Source organism: Budorcas taxicolor, chromosome 11 (genome assembly GCF_023091745.1).
Source record: "Budorcas taxicolor isolate Tak-1 chromosome 11, Takin1.1, whole genome shotgun sequence".
NCBI classification, from domain to species: domain Eukaryota; kingdom Metazoa; phylum Chordata; class Mammalia; order Artiodactyla; family Bovidae; genus Budorcas; species Budorcas taxicolor.
Window position 1 is genome coordinate 129647162 of NC_068920.1, and position 23330 is coordinate 129670491.

Sequence of the window (23330 nt, forward strand, 5' to 3'; positions counted from 1 at the left end):
ATAATGGATATAAACACTCTTTGAGCACTAACTGTATGCCTGGTTCTGCTCTAGGCATAGCCGTGCTAAATGCCAATAGCACAAGAAGTCTTGAGGATGAGGCAGACCTGCATGCTGTAAGACAGGTGCAGTAACAGAGGCATGTCCAAATCTCCCTGGAACACAGGGAGGGAGAGCCAGGTCTGTGAAGGACTTCCGAGGGTAGACATTCAGGAGACAGGGACTGCTGAGCTGGGCCCTGGACCCTGGTGCCACTGAGATCTCTGGGAAGGGCTTTGCAGGCAGAGGGAATGAATGCGCAGAGGGGTGATGAGAAGCAGGTCAAGCCCAGTGACTCAGGGTAAAGATGGTCTGGGAGAGAGGAGCCTGGAGAAACAGTTAGTTCTGGGTATACTAAGTGTTCAGTTATGATTCTATGTGTGAAGCATAGGCTGGAAAAGGAAGGGCAGGAGGGGAACCTGCGAGAGATTCCAGCTATAAGGTGAGAATGACTAGGTTGCCCTTGTAGGAGATCCAACTTGAGTAATTGAGTAGATGAAGATCCCCCCATCAGAGTACAGAGGAGGAGAAATATTTGACAAGGAGAGTTGGTGACTATGACATCTAGAGGGAGAGGAGACAATGGAGAGACTATATTGAACCAGTTACATTTGAAGTGCTTTCAGGACACCCAGGTAAAGATGGTCAGTAGAGAATTGTAAATCTGTCTTGGCTTTGAGGAGAGAGGTGTGATAGACAATGGTTAGCACAGACTATGACGGACGCTGTGATTGAAGAGGAGCATGACAAACAGTCACAGATGGAGAAACTGAAAAGATAGGAGGGGAACCAGAAGGTGGAACAGCCAGAGAAACCAAAGGGATAAGAATTTTACATGCGGGAGTCACCAGCAGTGTCAAAGCTGCCTAGAGAACTGCCTGCCATTCTGGTAAATATCCTTTCTCTTTTACATCCCCCTCCTTTCCCCGTGTTTCCTGCTTTCTCATTCCATTTTGTCCCTGGTTAATTTGTTTTCCTTTCCTTGAACCTGTCTCCCTAGATCCCACTGCTCTAGCTTGCAAAGCCCAGCTCAGTCCCTGCTTCTACCTCAGGCCTTTTTCTGAGTACCCAGGCTACCCTGATGTCTCTTTCTCCCTGTAATTTTTTTTTTTTAATGGAGAAAGTTAATGAAAATGTTTGATAATACTAGGGTTGCATCATCCCCCTCTTGAAATCTGAAAAGAATCTGACTTGTACAGGGAATGGTTATTTCCTGAGCATCCCAAATTCTCCAAGAATCCCATCACGTGATGCCCTCTCCACAAAACCTGGGGCTTTCCTGATGGTTCTTATGAACCAAATTACTTTCCTAGTTTGTATTTCATCCTTTTTATGGTCCAAGTGTAAACTAGGTCACCTGATAAAGCAGTCATGGATGGGTCTAATTTATTCAACCCAAGGTAGAGATGTTAAATGTCACTTTTCATCTATCTATCTATTATACATTCATTCATACAGTGGGTATCTACAGTTTGCCAAGCTCTTTGTTCCTGCCCCTCATAGAGATTCTAGCCTACTTTTAAAATTAATTTATTTACTTTTTAATTAATTTATTTTTAATTGAAGGATAATTGCTTTACAATACTGTGTTGACTTCTTTCCATACATCGGCATGAATCAGTCATAGGTATACATATGTCCCCTCACTCCTGAACCTCCCTCTCACCTCCCAGCCCATACCGCCCCTCTAGGTTGTCACAGAGCACCAGGTTGAGCTCTCTGTGTCACACAGCAAATTCCCACTGGCTATCTGTTTACATATGGTAATGGTAATGTGTATGCTTCAATGTGGAGAAGGCTATGGCACCCCACTCCAATTCTCTTGCCTGGAAAATCCCATGGACGGAAGAGCCTGGTAGGCTATAGTCCATGGGGTCGTGAAGAGTCGGACACGACTGAGTGACCTCATTTTCACTTCTCACTTTCATGCATTGGAGAAGGAAATGGCAACCCACTCCAGTGTTCTTGCCTGGAGAATCCCAGGGACGGCAGAGCCTGGTGGGCTGCCTGTGCATCTATGGGGTTGCACAGAGTCGGACACGACTGAAGCGACTTAGCAGCAGCAGCAGCATGCTTAATGCTGCTCTCTCGACTGGCCCCACCCTCTCCTTCCCCCACTGTGTCCACAAGCCTGTTCTCTGTGTGTGCGTCTCCACTGCTGCCCTGCAGTTAGGTTCATCAGTTAGCCTAGTTCACTTTTATCATAGGTCACAGGTCTAAGGTGTTTCTAAATATCCATCTGAATGGTGCTGCTTAAACACTTGTTGTATGATTGTTTTGTATCTGTACCCCTGGGTCTGATGAACTGTCAAACCCATAGGAAGGTTTACTTGGGAAATAAGACTTTCCGCTTTAGCAAAGATACTGTCTGCCTATTAGATTTAGTAGAGCTTCTTTTTGAAAACCATGTAGTGAGCATTCATACCCCACAGCTAGTGACCAAATTAACCCCAAATCAGGACAACCTGCAAAGTTGTAGACCTCACTGTTCCGATCTTCTCAGCAAGAAAGGTAATATAATGTCTTTCTGCAGCACTTTGCATGTCTGTATCACACTCTCTTCATATCTTAGTTATGTATGGCCCTGAATCATCCTGATTCCTAAACTGGAAGTTCTTAGAGGTTAGTAATCCACATCTTATTTCCTTTGCATCTCGAGTGTTTTGTACTTAGTTGCATTCTTAAACATACACTGGATGAAACTTCAACATATGCTGAATGGTCCAGAGGTCAACTAGGAGTATACTCAAGTCCCTCAATTCCCAGTCTTTTCTGCTCCTGGGGATCTCTATTTTAGTAAAAGGTATGGATGTTCCCTTAAGCCCTGTTACTCCTAATGTCATATTAATCAGGAAAGACATGTGTAAGACGAGAATAGTTCCTAGGCTGGACATATTTTCATTTAGAAATAAAATCTGTGTCTTTAACTACTTTGAGCAGGCTTTTTTTAAAAAAAATCTCAATCTAAAAAAGCACATTCAGCAGACATGAGTGAGCTGAGGAATTTTTGTTTTGACAGCTTTGGGACATCTGAGATATTGTATACAGAGCATTTCTAACCAGTCTATAAAGACATGTGTCCAAAACATATGCAGGAAAATGACTGATCAACAGTGAGAAAAATGAGAGGAAATCCTCTTAAAGTGAAATGTTATGGGAAGAGCTACCTCAGGGGCAGAACTTCATGACAGAACAGACTTCAGATTAACAAGACTTTAACCAGCCCATTTGAATAGATGACTAGAATAATTCGGTCTGTGAGAAATTCACAGAAATGGTGAGCTTTCTTGGCCCACAGCAGTCTCATCAAATAGCCTCATCTTAGTTGTGGCATGTGGGAGCTAGTTCCCTGCCCAGGGACTGAACCCAGGCTCCCTGAATTGGGAGTGTGGAGTCTGAGTCACTGAACCACTAGGGAAGTCCCCTGGAGAGCTGAAAAACAAGATTCTGGGATGTGGGGACTGTAGGATTAGGTTTGGAAGCTATAAATCTTTCATTCACCTCCTAGTTGCCAATGAGAATCTCCTCTGTGACATGGAAGCAAGACATCTTCCAGCCTCTGTTTGAATGATGGGGAAGAAGCTCAGTTGGGATTGAGATGTAAATTTCAGTCTCAGCTCTGATTCTTAAGAGTGATTTTACCGTCAGTGACAACCACTCTCCTTGATTCTCTTTGTCATCTGAATAGTGGGAATGGTCATGATTCCTAATTGAGAGCATCACTGTCAGGATTAGCTGTGGGGACAGAATTCCATGTGTTGGAGCATAGGTGCTTCCCTAATGCTCTCTGAAGAGGAATGAGAGCTGCTTCAGTGAGAGGCCAATAGCCTGCATTTTGGTGGCATGACTCTATTTGCTAGAATATTTTTCCTTAAAACTCTTAAGTCCCTAGTTTTGTCCTCTGGAACCTGAGAGCACTTTATCCTGAACCATGATACTCTCTGAGCTGGGATTTAATGCTGAGCAGCCCAGCTTCAAAATTCACATGACTGCATGAAAATAAGCAAACTATTCCTCACCCTCCCTGGAATAACCTCAATCCTTCCTCTATCCTTAAACTTCCTAGCTAAATCTTTATCATCTGCCAAAATCCTTTCACCCTTCAAACTGCAGCCCCAAAGTTGCCTCTTCCGTGAGCCCGTGATCCTTCCAGCCAGGTCTCTCTTGTTCTGAGTTCCCATGGCTTCCACAGGTCTGCTTATGGTGAAAGTCAGGTGTGAGTAAGTCTTTCTCTCCCACCGGATTAGGAGTTTCTGAAGGTCACAGAGTCTGTGTTAGGGAAGCCTGTGTTTTGAGATTGGCACCAGAGAGGAACCTCATGATCACCTCCAACACTCAGGAGGTCCTCACCGGCAGATACAGATGAGTGAGTGGGGAGGGCCATCTTGCATGAGGTCGGGACTTCCCAGGACCCTCAGCCTTCTCCGGTTGTTGGGGCTGCCACACTACTCAGAGATCTCCTCCAACCATCTAGTTTCAGGAATGATCCCATTTGGGTGGATGCCATGCTGAGCAGTGTACAAAGAACATGTTTTCACCATGCTGTCTAGATCTGGCCTCATTCTGCTAGAGGTACCATGTTCTGCATAAACACTTCCTGGAAATTGCAGGCAGAAAACTGGCCTAGAAGCCCAATTTGGACTTTAGTCTTAGCTTTCTGCTCCTCCAGAACCTGGGCTATGCCACTTTGGCCAAGTTATTTCACCTTCCTGAGCCTTAGTTTTCCTATCTGTAAAATTAAGAGGCTATTAACTTCAGAATTTAAATTATTTCTAATTTTCTGTTCTGGAATGAAGAGCCAAGTCCCATTTCTTCAATCTGTAATATTGTTATGGCCACAGATAAGGGAAATGAGAATTGAGCTTTCTGTGCTGATCTCCCACCCTTGTGGGCATGCATGCACACACACTCCCTCCTCTGAGACTGTCTTCTGAGGCTGTGTTTATATAATTGATTGATTGAAGGAGACTTGGCCCTTTTTTGCTGCATCTTGATTATAAGTGAGCCAAGCAGATGTCTTAAATTGGGTGGTTGGTTCCCAGATACGTTGTAGGGAGGATGCTGGTGGGGAGGAAGTGAATGATTTTAGTTCTGGGGTCCCTCCAAGTGAATAGTGGTGGGGGAGTGCAAGCAGGGGGCAGATCTCATAAAGAGTGTGACCAGAATGTTGACGGTAGCTGGTGGATTAACATAGAAGGTGACTGGTAGGCTAAGTGCTCCTTAAGAAGAAAACCCAGAGGAGAAAGGAGAAAGGAGCCTGAGCTGGAAGTCAGGACTCTTGGGATTCTGCTGACCAGCTGGCTAGAGCCAGATTAGAAAGCTTGTTTCAGCCATGCCCAAAGGTGAAATTAGTCTTAGGAGGATGGAGATAGATGAGATCTGAGGATCATCTTATTCCACTACCTCAGTTTTCAGATGAGGAAACTGAGGCCTAGAGAGGTTAAAGGACTTGCTTGAAATAATATCTCAAGCCAGGGCTTGAACCTAGCTCTTCTTAGTCAAGGTTTAGCATGACTTCACTTCCAAAGGAAAGCTTGATCAGCCTGTCAAAGTGAGGAGGAGCTTCAACAAGGTTTTACATAGTTCTGCCTTCATTGCTGAACATGCGCCTCTTTATTTCTGCTCTGTGGTGACTGAGCCTGGAGCCAACTGGAGAGCAAGAACAAGGCTTGCCATCATTTAGTAAGAATCAGACTGTGTGTGTGAGTCCCCATGCCAGGTGCTTGATGTGTGTATTGCATTTAATCTTCCTCATAATTCCCTGAGGTGGCCCCTGTTTTAATCCCCACTTTAAAGTGAAAACAAAATCAAGCCACACAGAAATTAAATAATTTGCCCTGAGGTAACAGCTAGTAAGTGACAGAGTCGAGCTTTCACCTTGAGCAGTCAGACCCCAGGTTGGAGCTTATGTCTCTGTTTACTCCCCAGACACCCTGGTGCCCCTCTGAGGTCTTCATATAAAACAGGACAAAAGAGGATCTTCCTACTTCACTCCTAGACCGCCCTTTTCTCTTCCCTTTGTTTTCACATAGCTTCTGGCCTGCGCACAGACTTGCTGTCCAGCAGGAGCTTCCAGCAACCACCAAAAAGCAGCTTGTTGGCAGAAGAGAAGCCAGGAAGCCTTATTGGAGATTATTTTAGCCATTAGATCATTGTGGAATATTTGAAACCCAGCTATGTATGCTTTTGCCAGCTTATTCCAGAAAAATGCAGTATGGGTTTTTTAGAATTTTAAAAATTGTTTTAAGGTATCATTTAACTTGTTTGTCACTCACAGCTTTGAGTGATAATAGTAAAAGTTACCAGGTTAGGAACTGGAATTTAGAACAATTCTAAACTCACCCACTGTGCATCCTTCGGCAAGCTCCTCTATAGCTCTGGATTCAGTGTCTTCCTCTAAGATGGTCCTCAGGGTCTTTCATGATCTTGAGGTCAACATTTGGAAAGTTCTGGGAAATCTCTTGAGAAAAGGAGACCCCACCTTGTGCCTCAGGATTGGTGGCAGCCAAGGGAGTTCTCTTGAGCTGGATTCAATTCTTAAGGCCTGACAGTATTTCAAGACTGCTGGTTCCTGGAGCTTTATCTAATGAACTGAAGTTTCAAATATGAAGCTCTATTTTATGACCTCTAAAGGTCACCTGCAAGAAAATTGCCACATGTGTATGGTGCTTCATATGGTTCTTTATTGAATACACAAATCAGGCTTGTCAGGAATACATTGGCATTTGTAATGCCACCCATGAATCATTACAGCCTTAGCTTAAATGTGCCAATAAGCCAAGCCTGAGGAGGTGAGAGCTGGTGATTCAGTAACTAATTTTCAACCTGGCTCAGGCCTGGTGCTGCCTGGAGAGGAGGCCATTCGGAAAGGCCTCCACAGCCAGGAGAGATGTCCTCCACTCTGTATGTGAAGGACTCCCTGACCAGTCATATGATCCTGGGTAAATCTTCCCTGGCCTGGGTCTTGATGTTTTCACCTGTCCAATGGGAAAAACAACCTCAAATGTTACTTCAAGTTCTAACAGCTGACTCCAAATATCACCTTAAGGCAGAAACACCTACCTTCCTGTGGTACAACAAAATACTAAGGAAGTGGTCATGTGCTATTGGTTGCCTGCCCCATGTAAATACTGTTTCTCATGGTGAACAGAAAGCTGTGTTCAAAAGGGCATGGGTAAATTCTGAACCAGCTAATGTGCATTGGGGATTTCTCCATTCCAAAGACATGCATCATTCTCATTGAGTGCTGCTCCCAGTCCTGGGAAGCTAGCCTCATCACTGAGATGGCTAGGGCTCAGAGAGAGGGAGAGAGTGCCCCACACTGCACAGCTGACAAGTAGCAGGACTGGAGTCAAATCTCAGGACTTGTGCTCTATCCCCGAGAAACAGTCCTGAAGGTGTTAAGTTGCTTAATAAGACCCATGGGCAAGTATGCATAGGAAAAGACTGCAGAGCTGGGTGGGACCATAGAGACCACCATTCAGGAAATGAGAGATTTCAGGCCCCATGTCAGGCTCTCTGCATCCTGGCAGCTAAGCACTGGATCAAGACTAGAGGGAAGAAAATAACCCCGAGGCAAAAATCACAATTATGTTGCCGTATGTTAAACTAGTAGCAAGCCTGTTAATTCTGTTTTCAAATGCAGATCCCAGGGCTGAGTATACAGCTGAATAAACTCTCTCATGGGTCCCTGATAATCCAAAAACCTTGCCCATCCCACTCTCAGTTCCCTTAATGGAGACCCTTAGCCTGGCCGAGAAACGCAAAGGACACCGCAGAGGATATCAGGAAAAACAGACATGAACATGGAGTCCCAGACTTTAATGCCGCTGTAGGTTTAACTTTCTGAGTCATGCCCGCTGGGAGTAAGACTTGGCTCTTGGGGATGGACACACTGGCTCAGTCCTCGCCTAGGGTATCCCAGGGCTGGCTTTGTGAAGGTGGGGAGCAGGACACTCTTCAAGGACAGCTCAGGTGCTTTGGTTCCTGTCTGGCCTCTATCTTGACCCTGCCTGTCCCAGTTCCTGTCTTGCCTCACTGCAGGTCTTGACTGTTACTGGTGTCTGTGGCTCTGAACGAGGGGAAGTCTTTCTGCTGCCTTTTCAATTCATAATTTCCTGTTAGTGAGCTACTTATGTCAAGGCCTTGGGGTCCCATTGAGGAAGCAGGTAGGTGGAAACCAAGTCAGTCACTTCCTATGTGAGTAACCTCAGATGTGACTTCATTTCTCTAAGCTCCAGTGTCTTCCTCTATCAAATTGAGATACGAATCCCATTTAGTTCATAGGAATTCAATAAGATAGTGATATAGGGTGCCTGGCATTGTGTCTGACCATGTTAAACTCTCAGTACATGCTATCCATTATGAGGAATTATTCTCCATCTCCCGCAGGGAGAGATGGGCTCTTCTATAAACATACACTCCTTGCTGCCAGAGTTGAGAACATAAGTCCAAACTTGACTCCTGGGACACTTGTAGTAAGAGACAAATGAAGAAGGGTGAAGTATCATGGGGTTGATAAACATCTTATTTCTCTCTTTTTCCTATGACTCTGCTTTTCACTCTGTGGTTTTGCTTTCACTCCTTGTGCTGGGTTGAGGCTGGGCAACATCATCCAATGGGCTCTTATGAACCTGCCCAGGCTGGCACCTGCCACCTGTGGCCTCTAGAAACCAGCCAGCCTCAGAAGACATGTCTTAAAGTCTAAAGGAGGCTGTTGGTCCCTTAATTTGGGTTGTCTAAAGGAAACTTAGGAAACTAGTGGGAGGTCTCTGCATTTATAGGGTTAGGGTGAAGGAGGTACAAAGGATCTTGATCTAAGGGATTTGGGGAAGCTTGAGGTCAGTCTGGATATAAAGGAAGACTGTGGGATTTTCTAAGTACACCCAAGAGAAGACTCTAGAGTCCAAAGTACATCTGCTATCCCTGTTATGCTTGGACAGTGCCTGAAACTTCCATGCAGTCTCCTTCCTGTGGCTCAGGCTGGGAAGATTCCCACCTTTGCCAGAGTAGCCACGGCTGGCTTCCTAGGCTCCGGCCTTGAGCGTGATTGCTGTGGTAGTCACACACCCTCCCAGAGTCCAGATTCAGTCTCAAAGTGCTTGGTCACTGCCAGCTCACCACAACCAAGGGAACTGGGCATCTCTCTGGGAAGGGCCACCACAGGGCTTTTCTGATGGGTTACTGAACAATTCTTCTGAATGGCTGTGTTTTATACTAGGAACAATTTCTTGAAGCTGTTAATTCAGTTTTAGAAATATAACTCATATCCTGGAAGATTTAAGAATATGGGTACAGACAGATAAAAATGTGTGAATACACACACACACACTCACCCTGGCAGTCATCTGTAAAAGCTGCCTGAACTCTCCTTCTTAATTCTTTGAGAATCTTGATGCAAACTGAGTGCCTATGGAGTGTGCTGCACATTGCACCTCCTTTCCTGGGGAGCCCACTAGAGATAACAGCAGGCCCTCATTTAGAGGCAGACAGAGCGAGGGGACCGACAGTCTGTAAGTCTGGTTGTGTTGGCTCACGGTGAGCTCTGTAGAATCACCGACTTCAGAAATGGAGAGCATCAGAGAGGGGATACGCACCATCATTTTCAAATTGCAGAAAGCCAGATGCAGAAAAAGGAGTGGACATGCTGAGGCCCTTCAGCTGCAGTGTGCAGGACTGAGCCTGGAGACACCCTCACTGCTCTACCAAGACCTTTGCCTTGGTAGCATTTGATACTCCTCTCAGCAGGCCAGTTATTTCCAGAAGATTCCATTACTTTATCTTTCTTCCATGATGGAAGTGACTTTCTGTTGGTCACAGTGATTTCAACTATGTGATTAGCAGGTTCTGGAAAGTCTTTTTCTCATTGCTCTTTCTCAGTGGTTAGATTCTCCTGGTTCCAAACGGATATGTGAAAAGTACAGTCTTGGACCTGACACAGATGAAATATAGATCTGTCCCCTTAGGGCAGTATAGAAGCCTTTATGGATATGACAAAGTTACAGACACAGTATCTAATAATAACCAAAACATAGCACTTCATAGCTTTCTCATATATTATTTAATTTGATCTGTTGGCCCTGGATTAAAATTCTGAAGCTGTGGAGGTGTGAGCTCTTCAGCATTAGTCGGCCCTGGGTCACATTCTGGCTCTGCCTCAGGGCAGTCCTTTCATCTTTGTACAAGTAGAGTAAACTTTCTGAGTCTCAGTTTCCTCAGCTTTAAAGAGAAAACACAATTCACTTGTTAATTTGTTCAGCAGATTAAATATAGTGATATAAGAAATCTCTTTAGCACAGTCCCTGGCCTACTGCTGGGGTTGGTGAATGTTTGTTTCTACCCCTCCCCTTGGGCATGGGTCTGTTCAGCCATTTTGGGTTGCTTAAGGCTGAACACTTCACTGAAGCCCTTAGTTCCTCTGAGTCCTATTTGTAAGAGAGACTCTATAGCACCCACCTCCTGGGGACAGAGTCAAGGAGGGCTAAAGAGAGAGATCCAAGAAACACCCTAGATCTAGAAACTCAGAAAAGGCCTAAGGAAAATGAGCCTTAATCTGCCATTTTTAGGGAAGACAAGTCCCAGATATTATTGCTCAAAAGGCACTAAAGCTAGGTCAGAAGAAACCTGTATTGAAATTTTATAAGAAATTAAATCAGAATGTAGAAAAACCCAATCTAATTTCACCCCAAATAAGCAATAATGTTGGCTCCATTTCTATTTAAAGCACAAAGTACATCTTTGACAGCTAAAGAGAAGCTGCCTCAGAGTATGAATTTCAAAACGAACCTATTTGATAGTAGGAGTATCTGCCTGGCCTGTTTTACTAGGCAGAATCTGATCCATACACAACCGATCGTCAGTCTCTCCAGAGGTCAAAGATTCAAGGACTGATGATACTTGAGGCTGGGATTGCACGTTCTGTTGTCTGTTTGTGTATCATGCGCACAGAGCACATTTGCTAGGCAGTGTCTGAGCTGGCATGCTGCCCTTCTGTCCTGTGTGGAAGCAGGATGACTTTAATTGGAGAAGAAAAGTCAGGATGGAGGATGGGCTTCAGAAGTTGAAGCTCTGGGAAAGGCCCCGATAGTTGTCAATGTGGGGTGGAGGTGGCCACCTTCTGACTTGATCTTCCGCTAATGTGGTTGGGTCTTTTTGATCATCGACAGAGGAGCCAGGCTTAATGGCTATACTTTTCATTATAAGATATATTTCATTATAAGGATAATTTTGTGCTACAAAGTACAAAATGTTGGTTTTTTTCTTCGCTTTGCATTCTGTTATTGAAACTGGGGACCTAGCAAGCAAGTCTTGAAGATAAAGGCAGCCAACAATTCATGGACACTAGCTCATAGCAGTAGCTCAGCCCTCAGAAGCATGTAGAAAGTCTTCAAGGCTGATAAAATATGTAGGCAGCAAGTGGCATGTCAACTCAAACAAGCCTAGCTCTGCCTGTTTCAGCTTGACATTATAAAGGTGAATTGTTTGAATCGTGAAAGGGCGAGTGGTATTAACCTTAGGACCAGGAGGATGGCAGCTCTGGAGAGCAGCTGGTACATAAATCTCTGCTGGTTGAGAAGTAGAAAGATACTTAATAGAAGGATAATTGAAGGATTTTTTCCTTCCTCCCTAAACTTAGTTTGGCCAGTGTCAATAGGAATTATTTTACTCCCAATCCAGGGCAGGGCCAGCTTCTATGGTGTTACTAAAGGACATTCCAGTGACTGGCACTAGATTTGGCACTACTTCTCCTCTGCCTTCTGAAATTCCCAACAGAGAACTTGTCTTGGAGATCAAGGTAACAGTAGCTCCAGAAGCAGCTATTACAATGCACAGTGATAACTGGGAGTTAGTACCCATTAGTGGCTTGCCTGGTGGCTCAGTGGTAAAGAACCCCCCTGCCAATGCAGGAGACGCAGGTTCGATCTCTGGGTCAGCAAGATCCCCTGGAGAAGGAAGTGGAAACCCACTCCAGTATTCTTGCCTGGGAAAGCCATGGACAGAGGAGCCTGGCAGGCTACAGTCCATGCGGTCTCAAGAGTCAGACACAACCTAGCGACTAAACACTACCCATTAGCACCACCAAACAGATTGATTTAATAAATTAGATATAACACCTTAAGACTAGGGACTTTGGAATCTTAAAACAGTCAAATCAAGAAGGAACTTTAGAAGACATCTAGTGTGGGTCTCATTCTGTATTTGAGGAACTTAAGGCCCAGAAAAGTAAAGTGGCTTATTCAAGGTAACCAGCAAATCAATGGCAAAGTTGGAGCTGGAACCTCGGCTTCTCTGGGTAATTGTTTCTAGAATCATTGAGTCTAAACCTCTTATTTATGAATGAGGGCACCAAGTTCTACATGTGAGAAGAAGATACCAACCAAATGTGAGAAGCCTGGATACCAATAAAATTCCCCAAAGTCCCATTCAATGGTCTTTATATCAAATTTTCCCTTTCTTCACATCTCCAGGGCTAAAAGAAGATGGAGATGATGAAGTAAAGAGTAGATGACTAATTTGCTTTTTGGCACATATTCTGTTGATCCATGAGCAGGCATTGAGAGCCTTCTAGGTGTACAAACACTTCAGCCACTTTGGGTAGAAAATAATGAGCAAGGCAAGGGAAATAGAAGGTGAGTACATCCTAAAAGTAGGGCAGCAGATGTGAAAGGATTGGACCCAGTGATGATTCTTGCAAAGAAGCCTAGAAAAGATGATACAAAGTCCCAGAGCACGGCCTCTTCTTGCCTCTTCTCTCCCTCCCTAATCAGTGACCTTCCCTATTCCCTCCCCAAGAGAAAATAGAACTCAGATTAGCTATCCTAGCCTTGGCACTCCTCCCTGGAGGGTGGTTGAAGAATAGATGATATGGTTGGCAAACAGGGCTGTGAGAAGCCTAAGTTCCCTTTGGCCTTCTCTTCTTATTTAGGAATCTGATAAGAATCTTTGGGGAGCATCAGTTGTGCATCAGTTGTGTGTGTAGATGTTGTGTTATCCTGCTGGTTCTTACAACAATCTCCAGAGGTAGAAATGATCATCCCTAATGTACAAGAGAGGATGGTTGAAGCCAGAGAGGTTAATTTTCTTGCCTGACTTAGATTCACACCTTTCTGGGTGCAAAGCCCAGCTCTGACCAGTTGACCTCAAGCCTTCTTCATGTCACCAAGTAACTTGACAGGATGCAAATCTTTTCATGGTTCAACCTCTTAGCTCTTTTTTCCTACTTGCCTTCTCTGAAGACATCTCTCATAATCTGAGTTATACAAAGCACACTATTTCTCTCTCTTAGTCTCCTTCTCATCCATATGGAGCTAAGCTGCCTGTGAAATTTATAGCTCCTCACACCTGGATCGGGTGAAGGTTGTGGATGAGATGGAGGCCAACTTCCTGGAGTGGAGGAGTGGGGCTGGAAGGTCACATCTGGGAGACAGTTTGCCCCACTGACCGTGGACTGCTCCTTGCAGGTCTGGAGTGCAGCTTTGACTTCCCCTGTGAGCTGGAGTATTCCCCTCCACTGCACAACCTCGGGAACCAGAGCTGGTCCTGGCGCCATGTTTCTTCTGAGGAGGCCTCTCAGATGGACCTGTTGGATGGGCCTGAGGCGGAGCATGCCAAGGAAATGCCCAGAGGTAAGGGTAGAGGACACTGCAAAGTGTCCTGAGTGGTCCAGGATGTGGATGCGATGTCTATTTCTGTTTGAAATTTGTGAATTTTCCATCCCTGTTCTATCCTGTTTCCTTTGAAACCTGTTTTTAATATCTGTGCCTTTCCATGCCTTGGACTATACAAGGGAGAGGAGGCTACAAGTTCAATTTCAAGATCAATCCAACCCTTTGGAACAGGGCTCAAGGAAGCTCATGAGGACTGAAAACTAGTAACTTATGCTCCCAGGCTTCCTCCTCAGCCTGGAGCCCTGAACTGTGAGGCCTCTTTCTTTTATTCACACTCTCCCAGGATGACCTTTTCTATTTTTATGACACTTTTGACATTTCTTGACTTTGATATGTATTTAAAGCTGCTTTCACCTGGATACTGATGTGTAGTGTGTGTGTGTGTGTCAGTGAATGGCTCTTACCCAAAAGTGCATCCAAATCTTCTGGAGAACTTATAAAAATACCATCTAAATGCTATAACCTAAGATTCTGATTCAGTAGATGTGAAATAGAGCCTAGGAATCTGTAGATTTTCAAACTTTATTGTAAAATTAAGCATGTACAAAAAAGTAGACATAAAATATATGTGTGGATTAAAGATTACAATATAATCAGTACTTGTATTCTCATCACCAAGTGTAAGAGTGTGAATGTGGTCCATTCCTTTACAACCTTTTCTTCCCCCACCTAGATAAAAAATCTCTGCTTTTCCCCAGAGGTAACCATTACCCCACACTTTGTGTTTAATCATGCATTTCCTTTTCTCTGTGGCCTTACCCCTTAGGTATATAGCCTCAAACAACATATTGATTAGATTTGCAACCTGTTGGATAAATGGAATAGTGTTTTGTGATTTGCCCATTTTAATACATACAGCTGTGGTTCACTTTGTATTGGATCCATAACATGAAAATACCACAGTTTGTCTCTTCCACTGTTATTAGATATTTGGGTTGTCTCTGAGTTTATGCTATTACCAACAGCACCACTACGTGCCTCTTGGAGTGTGTGCATGTCCAAGGGTTTCCCTAGAGCATAGAACTTGGGGTGGAATTTCTGAGTCACATGGTTCACCTTCCATTTCAATACATAATCCAATGTATTTTCGAAAGTTGTGGCACCAACTTATATTCCCTTTAGTGATGTATTAGTACATCCAGGATTCTACATCTTTACCAGTATTGGGTTTTGCCAGGCTTTGTCATTTTTGTTCATCTGGCAGATGAAATACAGTATGTCACTGCAACTTTGATTTCCATGGGGCTCTTATTTTATGATTGTATAAGTTTCTCAGGTGATTCTTAGGTTTCTTGTACTATTGGTGTGGACCCTTTCTCAAGCTTACTCACATTCAGCCACTGCTAGTGATGTCTCTGGATCCCAATGCCTAACCTGTTGAAACAGTCCTGTGTATACATGCATTTTTGATCATAGGTTTTTTATTTGATAACTGTTGAATTATGATCAAAGTTCACTGAGATGAGGAGAGAAGGACAAGTGGCAATTATCCGCAGATATGGTGGTGTCAGACTTTATAACTTTGAAAATCAATGCTTTTTACATTTTTAAAGTTTTAAAGCAGTGCCAATAGATTGTGTTTTGCCACACTCTGACCTGTTTCTCCTCCCCTATGCTCTGTCTTATGATTTTTAGCATCTGCATGTTATGCTGAGTATCGTGAAAGGGGGGAAAAAAGGAAGGAGAGGAGGGGAGGAAGAAATATTGACTTTGCAGTGGTCCTGAAAGTGGATATATATTGAGGGCTTTATGTTTCTAAAAAGCTAGATCCCAAGGCCAGGACACACACTAAATGTGAACTTTCCCATTGTATGAATCACTCAGTTCAGTCCAGTTCAGTTGCTCAGTCGTGTCCAACTCTACAAACCCAGGGACTGCAGCATGCTAGGCTGCCTGTCATCACCAACTCCTGGAGCTTGCTAAACTCATGTCCATCGAGTCGGTGATGCCATCCAACCATCTCCTCCTCTTCTGTCCCCTTCTCCTGCCTTCAGTCTTTCCCAGCATCAGGGTCTTTTCCAATAAGTGAGTTCTTCACATTGAGTAGCCAATGTATTGGAGCTTCAGCTTCAGCATCAGTCCTTCCAATGAATATTCAGGATTGATTTCCTTTAGGATTGACTGGTTGGATCTCCTTGCAGTCCAAGGGACTCTCAAGAGTCTTTTCCAATACCACCGTTCAAAAGCATCAATCCTTTGCCATTCAGCTTTCTTTCAGGATCAGTTAGGATTTGAATATCCACTTTTTAGCAAGTGTTGCCAACTTTCATCTCTCTTTTATTGCTCTTCCTAGTGTGGTAGGATCTCACATCTCTGAAGACATTGATGGAACAACCATGACAAAAGCTTCTGTGGATGCACCAGTTTACTTCATCAAGTTTTTTAGTGAGCAAACACATCCAAATGTAATCTGGGGGACTCTCACCATTGTCAGATACTTGTGTTTATTTTTCCTGAGGTCTAGTAGAGGGATCTATACTCCGTCTTGATCAGTCTTAGAAACAAAAGACCAGCCTCCCAGCTTTTGCAGGGCTGCCTCTGGCCTCTGGAAGGTCACTGAGAGGTGCTCAAAATTTCAAGTAATGGACCACCTGTTGTTTTTGAAGTCAATCGATTACATTGCTGCCTGTTTGTTCCCTGAAGTAGGGTTGCTTCTCATGACGCATTAGTCCCTTAACCTTCAGGGAAAGAGTAGAAGAAGGTAAGGGAAGAGAAAATGACATGCCCAGTCCAGACAGGAGCAGAGCAAGGACCTAACTCTCAGCTGTTTAGAAGCTTATTTCTCTGTCATTTGGACAGAAAGAATTGCTGTTGATGGAGATAAGGGGTGATGGAGTACCCTTCAATAGAGGGTTTCCACTCCCCCCCCTTTTTTCTTTAACTCAACATTTATTGGTTGGATGGTATTTAGACTCTATTGCAATATTTCTTGTCAGGGAATATAGAGGGGCCAGAGAAGGTGGTGAGATAATACCAATCATAGATAATGAACTGTAGGAGTATAAATTCTGAATGATTTTAATTTATGGCCTCTGTAGCTGAGAATAATAAGGGAGATACAATGCAGAGCAGCAAGATAATAAAAAGTGATGATCTTGATGGAACATAATATTATAAATTAATAAAATCTTGAGGAATCATCAGGTTGAGGCGTTCTATGACTTTTTAAGAGGTGCCAGGGGCATGTTCAATGTCTACTCCTTCCGGTATTTTGGAATGCAGTCAAGGGAACATATTTTTCTTCTTCAGCAAGATAAGATTTTGATCTCTAGCAAAATCCTAGCTTTAAAATGGGAAGCAGATTAGCAGCCCCCCTCCCAAACTCCTCCCCAACCCTTCACGCAGATGCACACACAGTAAGACCAGGAGTAGACTCAGCTGGGAGGGGCTAACATTCTTCCTGTATCAACTGAATTCTTGTCCAGGGCACTGATTCTCAGGTTTTTGCTTTGTTTTGTGTGGGGGCCTGAATGAAACTCTGCTCCTGAGATTTTTATGTTTATCTGGGTGGCATAATAGTTTTCAAAAAGGTTGAAAAATACTGTTCTGGAGCTCTGAAATGCCTAGCAAAGCTGCCACGGGTGATAAGGGGACCACAGTGGTAGAGTGGGGTCATTTAGTCTAGGTTCACTCCTGTTTTACCCTTTTGTGTTAGTTTCTTGTAGCTGCTGCAACAAGTAAACACAAACTGGGTGATGTAAAACAACAGAAATTAATGTTTTCTCAGTTCTGGAAGCCAGCAGTCTGAAATCAAAGTGATGGCATGGTTGGCACCTTCTGGAGGCTCTGCAGGAGAATCCCTCCCATGCCTCTTTCCTAGCTTCTGGTGATCAGTAATTGCTCCCCTCACTTCGTCTGTATAGCAGTCTTTAGCAAAGACCTCTGGTTTTAGCAGTTTGTTGAAGCTGGGAGAATAGTCAAGAGAGATAGGCAAACTGGAATAGAAGAAGAATGTAGTTGGAATCACACACACACACTCCAGAACAGAACGATGTTTCTTTTCACGTGTGTCAAATGGGGTGGTCCAAACTGGGACTGTCTATGTCAAGTGGTTCCCAGAATCTCCCTACCTGTTCTGTTCCCTTTGTCTACTATGGAGTTTCTGTTTTAAGGCAGTGGTTTCTAAACTTTATTTTATTGTATTCCTCATTAGTAAAATATTTCTGAGCACTCTTGCTATGTGTGTATTTATCAATTATATGCATATATATTTTTTCTAGCTATATAATATTATTGGTAAAGCTTATTTTGCTTCTTACTTCTTTATTTTTTTTAATTTTACTTTACAATACTGTATTGTTTTCGCCATACATGAATCCGCCATGGGTGTACACGTGTTCCCCATCCTGAGCCCCCTCCCACCTCCCTCCCCATACCATCTCTCTGGGTCATCCCAGTGCACCAGCCCCAGGCATCCTGTATCCTGCATTGAACCTATACTAACGATTCGTTTCTTACATGATGTTATACATGTTTCAATGCCATTCTCCCAAATCATCCCACCCTCTTCCTCTCCCACAGAGTCCAAAAGACTGTTCTATACATCTGTGTCTCTTTTGCTATCTCTCATACAGGGTTATCATTACCATCTTTCTAAATTCCATATATATGTGTTAGTATACTGTATTGGTGTTTTTCTTTCTGGCTTACTTCACTCTGGCTTACTTCACTCTTTCTGGCTCCAGTTTCATCCACCTCATTAGAAATGATTCCAATGTATTCTTTTTAATGGCTGAGTAATACTCCATTGTGTATATGTACCACAGCTTTCTTATCCATTCGTCTGCTGATGGACATCTAGGTTGCTTCCATGTCCTGGCTATTATAAACAGTGCTGCGATGAACATTGGGGTACACGTGTCTCTTTCAATTCTGGTTTCCTTGGTGTGTATGCCCAGCAGTGGGATTGCTGGGTCATAAGGCAGTTCTATTTCCAGTTTTTTAAGGAATCTCCACACTGTTCTCCATAGTGGATGTACTAGTTTTCATTCCCATCAACAGTGTAAGAGGCTTCCCTTTTCTCCACACCCTCTCCAGCATTTATTGCTTATAGACTTTTGAATCGCAGCCATTCTGACTGGTTCTTACTTCTTTAAAGTAAATGTCATCATGCACATACTTTGGAGCCTCTGCAGGACATCTGTCCTCTATAAATGGAACTGAACTTCAGGATTTGCTAAGACATGTCACCCAGCCCCAGAGTCACTGATGAATCTGTCCCTTTCCAGTCCTTTAGGAAGTTGCTTGGGCAGATTTCTCCTTGTCTGTTCACCTCCCATCTCCTGAGCTATGCTGGCTGGGTACTCTCCATTAAGAAGGCCTTACAGATAGGTTTAGCTCTTGTGGTCTCTCTGAGTTTCAAAGACCATTTAGTCTCTTTTTTCAGAATCAATATGGTTTGAAGAGGAAGAAATCACTTCCTGTCTAAATACTATTAACATACTAACTCACCCTCAAGAATCAAAAGATATTTTTCTCTAACATTACCTGACAGACCTGAGGAACAGGGTTACAACCAAAGATTTTCTACCAGCTTATCTAAAAAGGTATCTTGGCAGTGAAAGACTAGAATTCATTCAAGTGCTCACACAATAAGGATTTAGTTAAATAAAATATTATTGTTTTTTAATTGCTAAGTCATATCTGACTCTTACAACCACATGGACTGTAGATTTCCAGACTCCTCTGTCCATGAGATTTCCCAGGCAAGAATATTGGAATGGGTTGCTAGTTCCTTCTCCAAGGGATCTTCCCAATCCAGGGGTCAAACCTGAGTCTCCTGCATTGCAGGCAGTATACTTAAATATTATACAGCCATTATGTGTATGCCATGTAAAAACAATAACATGGGAAAGTATTCAAGGCCTATTATTAGATTTTTTCAAAAGATTAAACAATGTATGTTACTTAAATTGTTTTGTAAAAGAGAAAAATGTATATGTACGTAAAAAAAAGTCTATAAGGAAATATACTAACATAGTAGCACAAGTTATTCTGGATGACTCAGTTTTCAGTGATTTTTATTTTCTTCTGTGTACTCTTAGTATTTTCAAATTTGAGTCCATTATTATGTATTACTTTTATAATAAGATAAAGCATCATTATTTTTTAATATAAGGGGATAAAAATTCTCATTTGAAGGTATGTCTTATTGAATTATTTTAGACTTTCCTGGGGGAGGGAACGTGTTAGCTATTTTCTGCCACAACAACCACGAAAAAAGCCTGTGGTACTGGCTGGAGTGAGAAACAAATGGGCAAGCCTGCCTTCCTGGGTATGGTACAGGGCACCAACAGTTCACTTCAGCTCACAAATCCAGAGCAACCCTGCTGGACCCTGTTTGTGCTTGATTTATGCTTGGAGGGTTACAAAAGGTAATCACTTGTGCATAAGGTTCAGGAATTCACCCAGGGACTAAGTGCAGCACGTAAGTATGAATGACATCAACACATTTCAATTCAATTCACATTCGTATTTCAATTCAATCTTTGCCCCTTCAGATGTATCAGAAGGATTTCGGGTGGTTGTGCCGTTTTGTGTGTGTATGTGTGTTTGTTTTTTTAATTGAAGAATAATTGCTTTACAATGTTGTGTTGACTACTGCCATCGATGGAGAAGAGGGAAACCTGTTGCAATGTAAATTGATACACCCACTGTGGAGAACAGTGCAGCGGATTCCTTTCATTTTTTTTTAAAATGGGATTTTACACTTTACTTTTAATTAATTAATTTGTTTGTTTTTATCTGTGCTGGGCCTTCATTGCTGTGTGTGGGCTTTCTCTTATTGCGGTGAATGCAGGATACTCTTTAGTTGCAGTATGCAAATTTCTCTTGTTGTGATGCATGGCTCTAGAGTACACAATTCAGTAGTTGTGGCATACAGGCTTGGTTGCCCTACAGTATGTGGAATCTTCCTGGACCAGGGATTGAACCCATGTTCTCTACATTGGCTGGCAGACTCCTGTCCATGGGACTACCAGGGAATTCTCCTGTGTTACATTTGAACACACTTCTTATCATACTAAAGTCAGTGGTGTTGTTTGTGGCCTCTTATCCCTGCCCTTCCCCTGGAACTCACCATGAGAGGCCACATTGGTTCCCTGGTTCTGCCTACAGAAGTGTAACCGTCATATCCCAAGAAGTGAGGTCACCCAGCTGTGACTTGTGATTATTTCATCCTAATGAGATTCTGGTGCCAGCCTGGCAGCTGGAACTTGAGCTCCAGAGAAGAACTTGCCTTAATGAGTTGGCATGCTTTCGGGGTATCTAGTGAAGTATTTCTTGCCTCCCCATCAGTATAAGCCTCTTCCAGGGTGTTTCTTCTGCCATCTATGGGAAGCCTTCAGTGGGAAGGGATGAATTGTGGTTGTCTGGTGATGCTTATGCCCTTCCTTAGCTGAATCTAACAATCCTGCCCATGGAGCACGTGGAGTAAGAAAGGAGGACAAGAATTGGAGGGAGAAGGGACCTGGACTCTCATCGCAACTCTGCCATAAGGGATGTCACTTTACCTCTCTGGGCTGTAGGTTCCTCATTTGTAAGGTCAATGTCTTACACTAGATTACCACTAAGGCTTGTTCCCACTCTGATACACGACTGTGTGTAGGCATATCTGACACGAAGGACAGCCATGTACCTGACACAGAATCTGTGAGCCACAGAAATCCTCATCAGCCTCAACAGATATACCCACTCCCCAAGATTTAGCCATGACTTCTGGAATCTGGACCGTTTCATGGCTCAAGTCACTCGTCAGACCACAGCATCAAGATGGGGCACTGCCTCTGGAAACCTATATGGCACCCTGGATGGATGAAAGAAGAGCTCCTTGAGAGGCTAGGAAGCCTATGGGTTGGTGTGGCAGATAAAATGGAGGCCACCAAAAAAAGTCCTAACCCCCAGAATTTGTGAATATGTTGCCTTACATGGCAAAACTCAACACCAGAAAACCAAGATCATGGCATCTGGTCGCCTCATTTCATGGCAAATAGATGGGGAAACAGTGGAAAGAGTGACTGACTTTATTTTTTAGAGCTCCAAAATCACTGCCGATGGTGACTGCAGCCATGAAATTAAAAGACGCTTGCTCCTTGGAAGAAAAGTTATGACCAACCACATGCTAGTAAAGTAATGCTGAAAATTCTCCAAGCCAGGCTTCAGCAGTACGTGAACCGTGAACTTCCAGATGTTCAAGCTGGTTTTAGAAAGGGCAGAGGAACCAGAGATCATATTGCCACATTCACTGGATCATGGAAAAAGCAAGGGAGTTCCAGAAAAACATCTATTTCTGCTTTATTGACTGTGCCAAAGCCTTTGACTGTGTGGATCACAATAAATTGTGGAAGATTCTTCAAGAGATGGGAATACCAGACCACCTAACCTGCCTCTTGAGAAATCTGTATGCAGGTCAGGCAGCAACAGTTAGAACTGGACATGGAACAACAGACTGGTTCCAAATAGGAAAAGGAGTACATCAAGGCTGTATATTGTCACCCTGCTTATTTCACTTCTCTGCAGAGTACATCATGAGAAACGCTGGACTGGAAGAAATACAAGCTGGAATCAAGATTGCCAGAAGAAATATCAATAACCTCAGATATGCAGATGACACCACCCTTATGGCAGAAAGTGAAGAGGAGCTAAAAAGCCTCCTGATGAAAGTGAAAGAGGAGAGTGAAAAAGTTGGCTTCAAGCTCAACATTCAGAAAATGAAGATTATGGCACCTGGTCCCATCCCTTCATGGGAAATAGATGGGGAACCAGTAGAAACAGTGTCAGACTTTATTTTTGGGGGCTCCAAAATCACTGCAGATGGTGACTGCAGCCATAAAGTAAAAAGACGCTTACTTCTTGGAAGGAAAGTTATGACCAACCTAGATAGCATATTCAAAAGCAGAGACATTACTTTGCTGACTAATGTCCATCTAGTCAAGGCTATGGTTTTTCCAGTAGTCATGTATGGATGTGAGAGTTGGACTGTGAAGAAGGCTGAGCGCCGAAGAATTGATGCTTTTGAACTGTGGTGTTGGAGAAGACTCTTGAGAGTCCCTTGGACTTCAAGGAGATCCAACCTGTCCATTCTGAAGGAGATCAGCCCTGGGTTTTCTTTGGAAGGAATGATGCTAAAGCTGAAACTCCAGTACTTTGGCCACCTCATGCGAAGAGTTGACTCATTGGAAAAGACTCTGATGCTGGGAGGGATTGGGGACAGGAGGAGAAGGGGACGACCCAGGATGAGATGGCTGGATGGCATCACTGACTTGATGGACGTGAGTCTGAGTGAACTCCGGGAGTTGGTGATAGACAGGGAGGCCTGGCATGCTGCGATTCATGGGGTCGCAAAGAGTCGGACACGACTGAGTGACTGAACTAACTAATTAACTAGACAGCATATTAAAAAGCAGAGACATTACTTTGCCAGCAAAGGTCTGTCTAGTCAAGGCTATGGTTTTTCCAGTAGTCTTGTATGGATGTGAGAGTTGGACTACAAAGAAAGCTGAGTGCCAAAGAATTGATGCTTTTGAACTGTGATGTTGGAGAAAACTCTTGAGAGTCCCTTGGACTGCAAGGAGATCCAATCAGCCAATCCTCAAGGAAATCAGTCCTGAATATTCATTGGAAGGA

At 43.5% G+C, this 23330-nt stretch overlaps 1 protein-coding gene across 1 annotated transcript in view; it reads left to right on the forward strand.

The window, feature by feature from the left end:
- The window catches only part of ALK (ALK receptor tyrosine kinase), a 730858-nt gene that overhangs the window by 229642 nt on the left and 477886 nt on the right, over window positions 1-23330 (forward strand). Inside the window, exon 3 of the mRNA XM_052648260.1 lies at window positions 13500-13664. Coding sequence (XP_052504220.1) covers window positions 13500-13664 — 165 coding nt within the window. The remainder of the gene's footprint in view (window positions 1-13499; window positions 13665-23330) is intronic.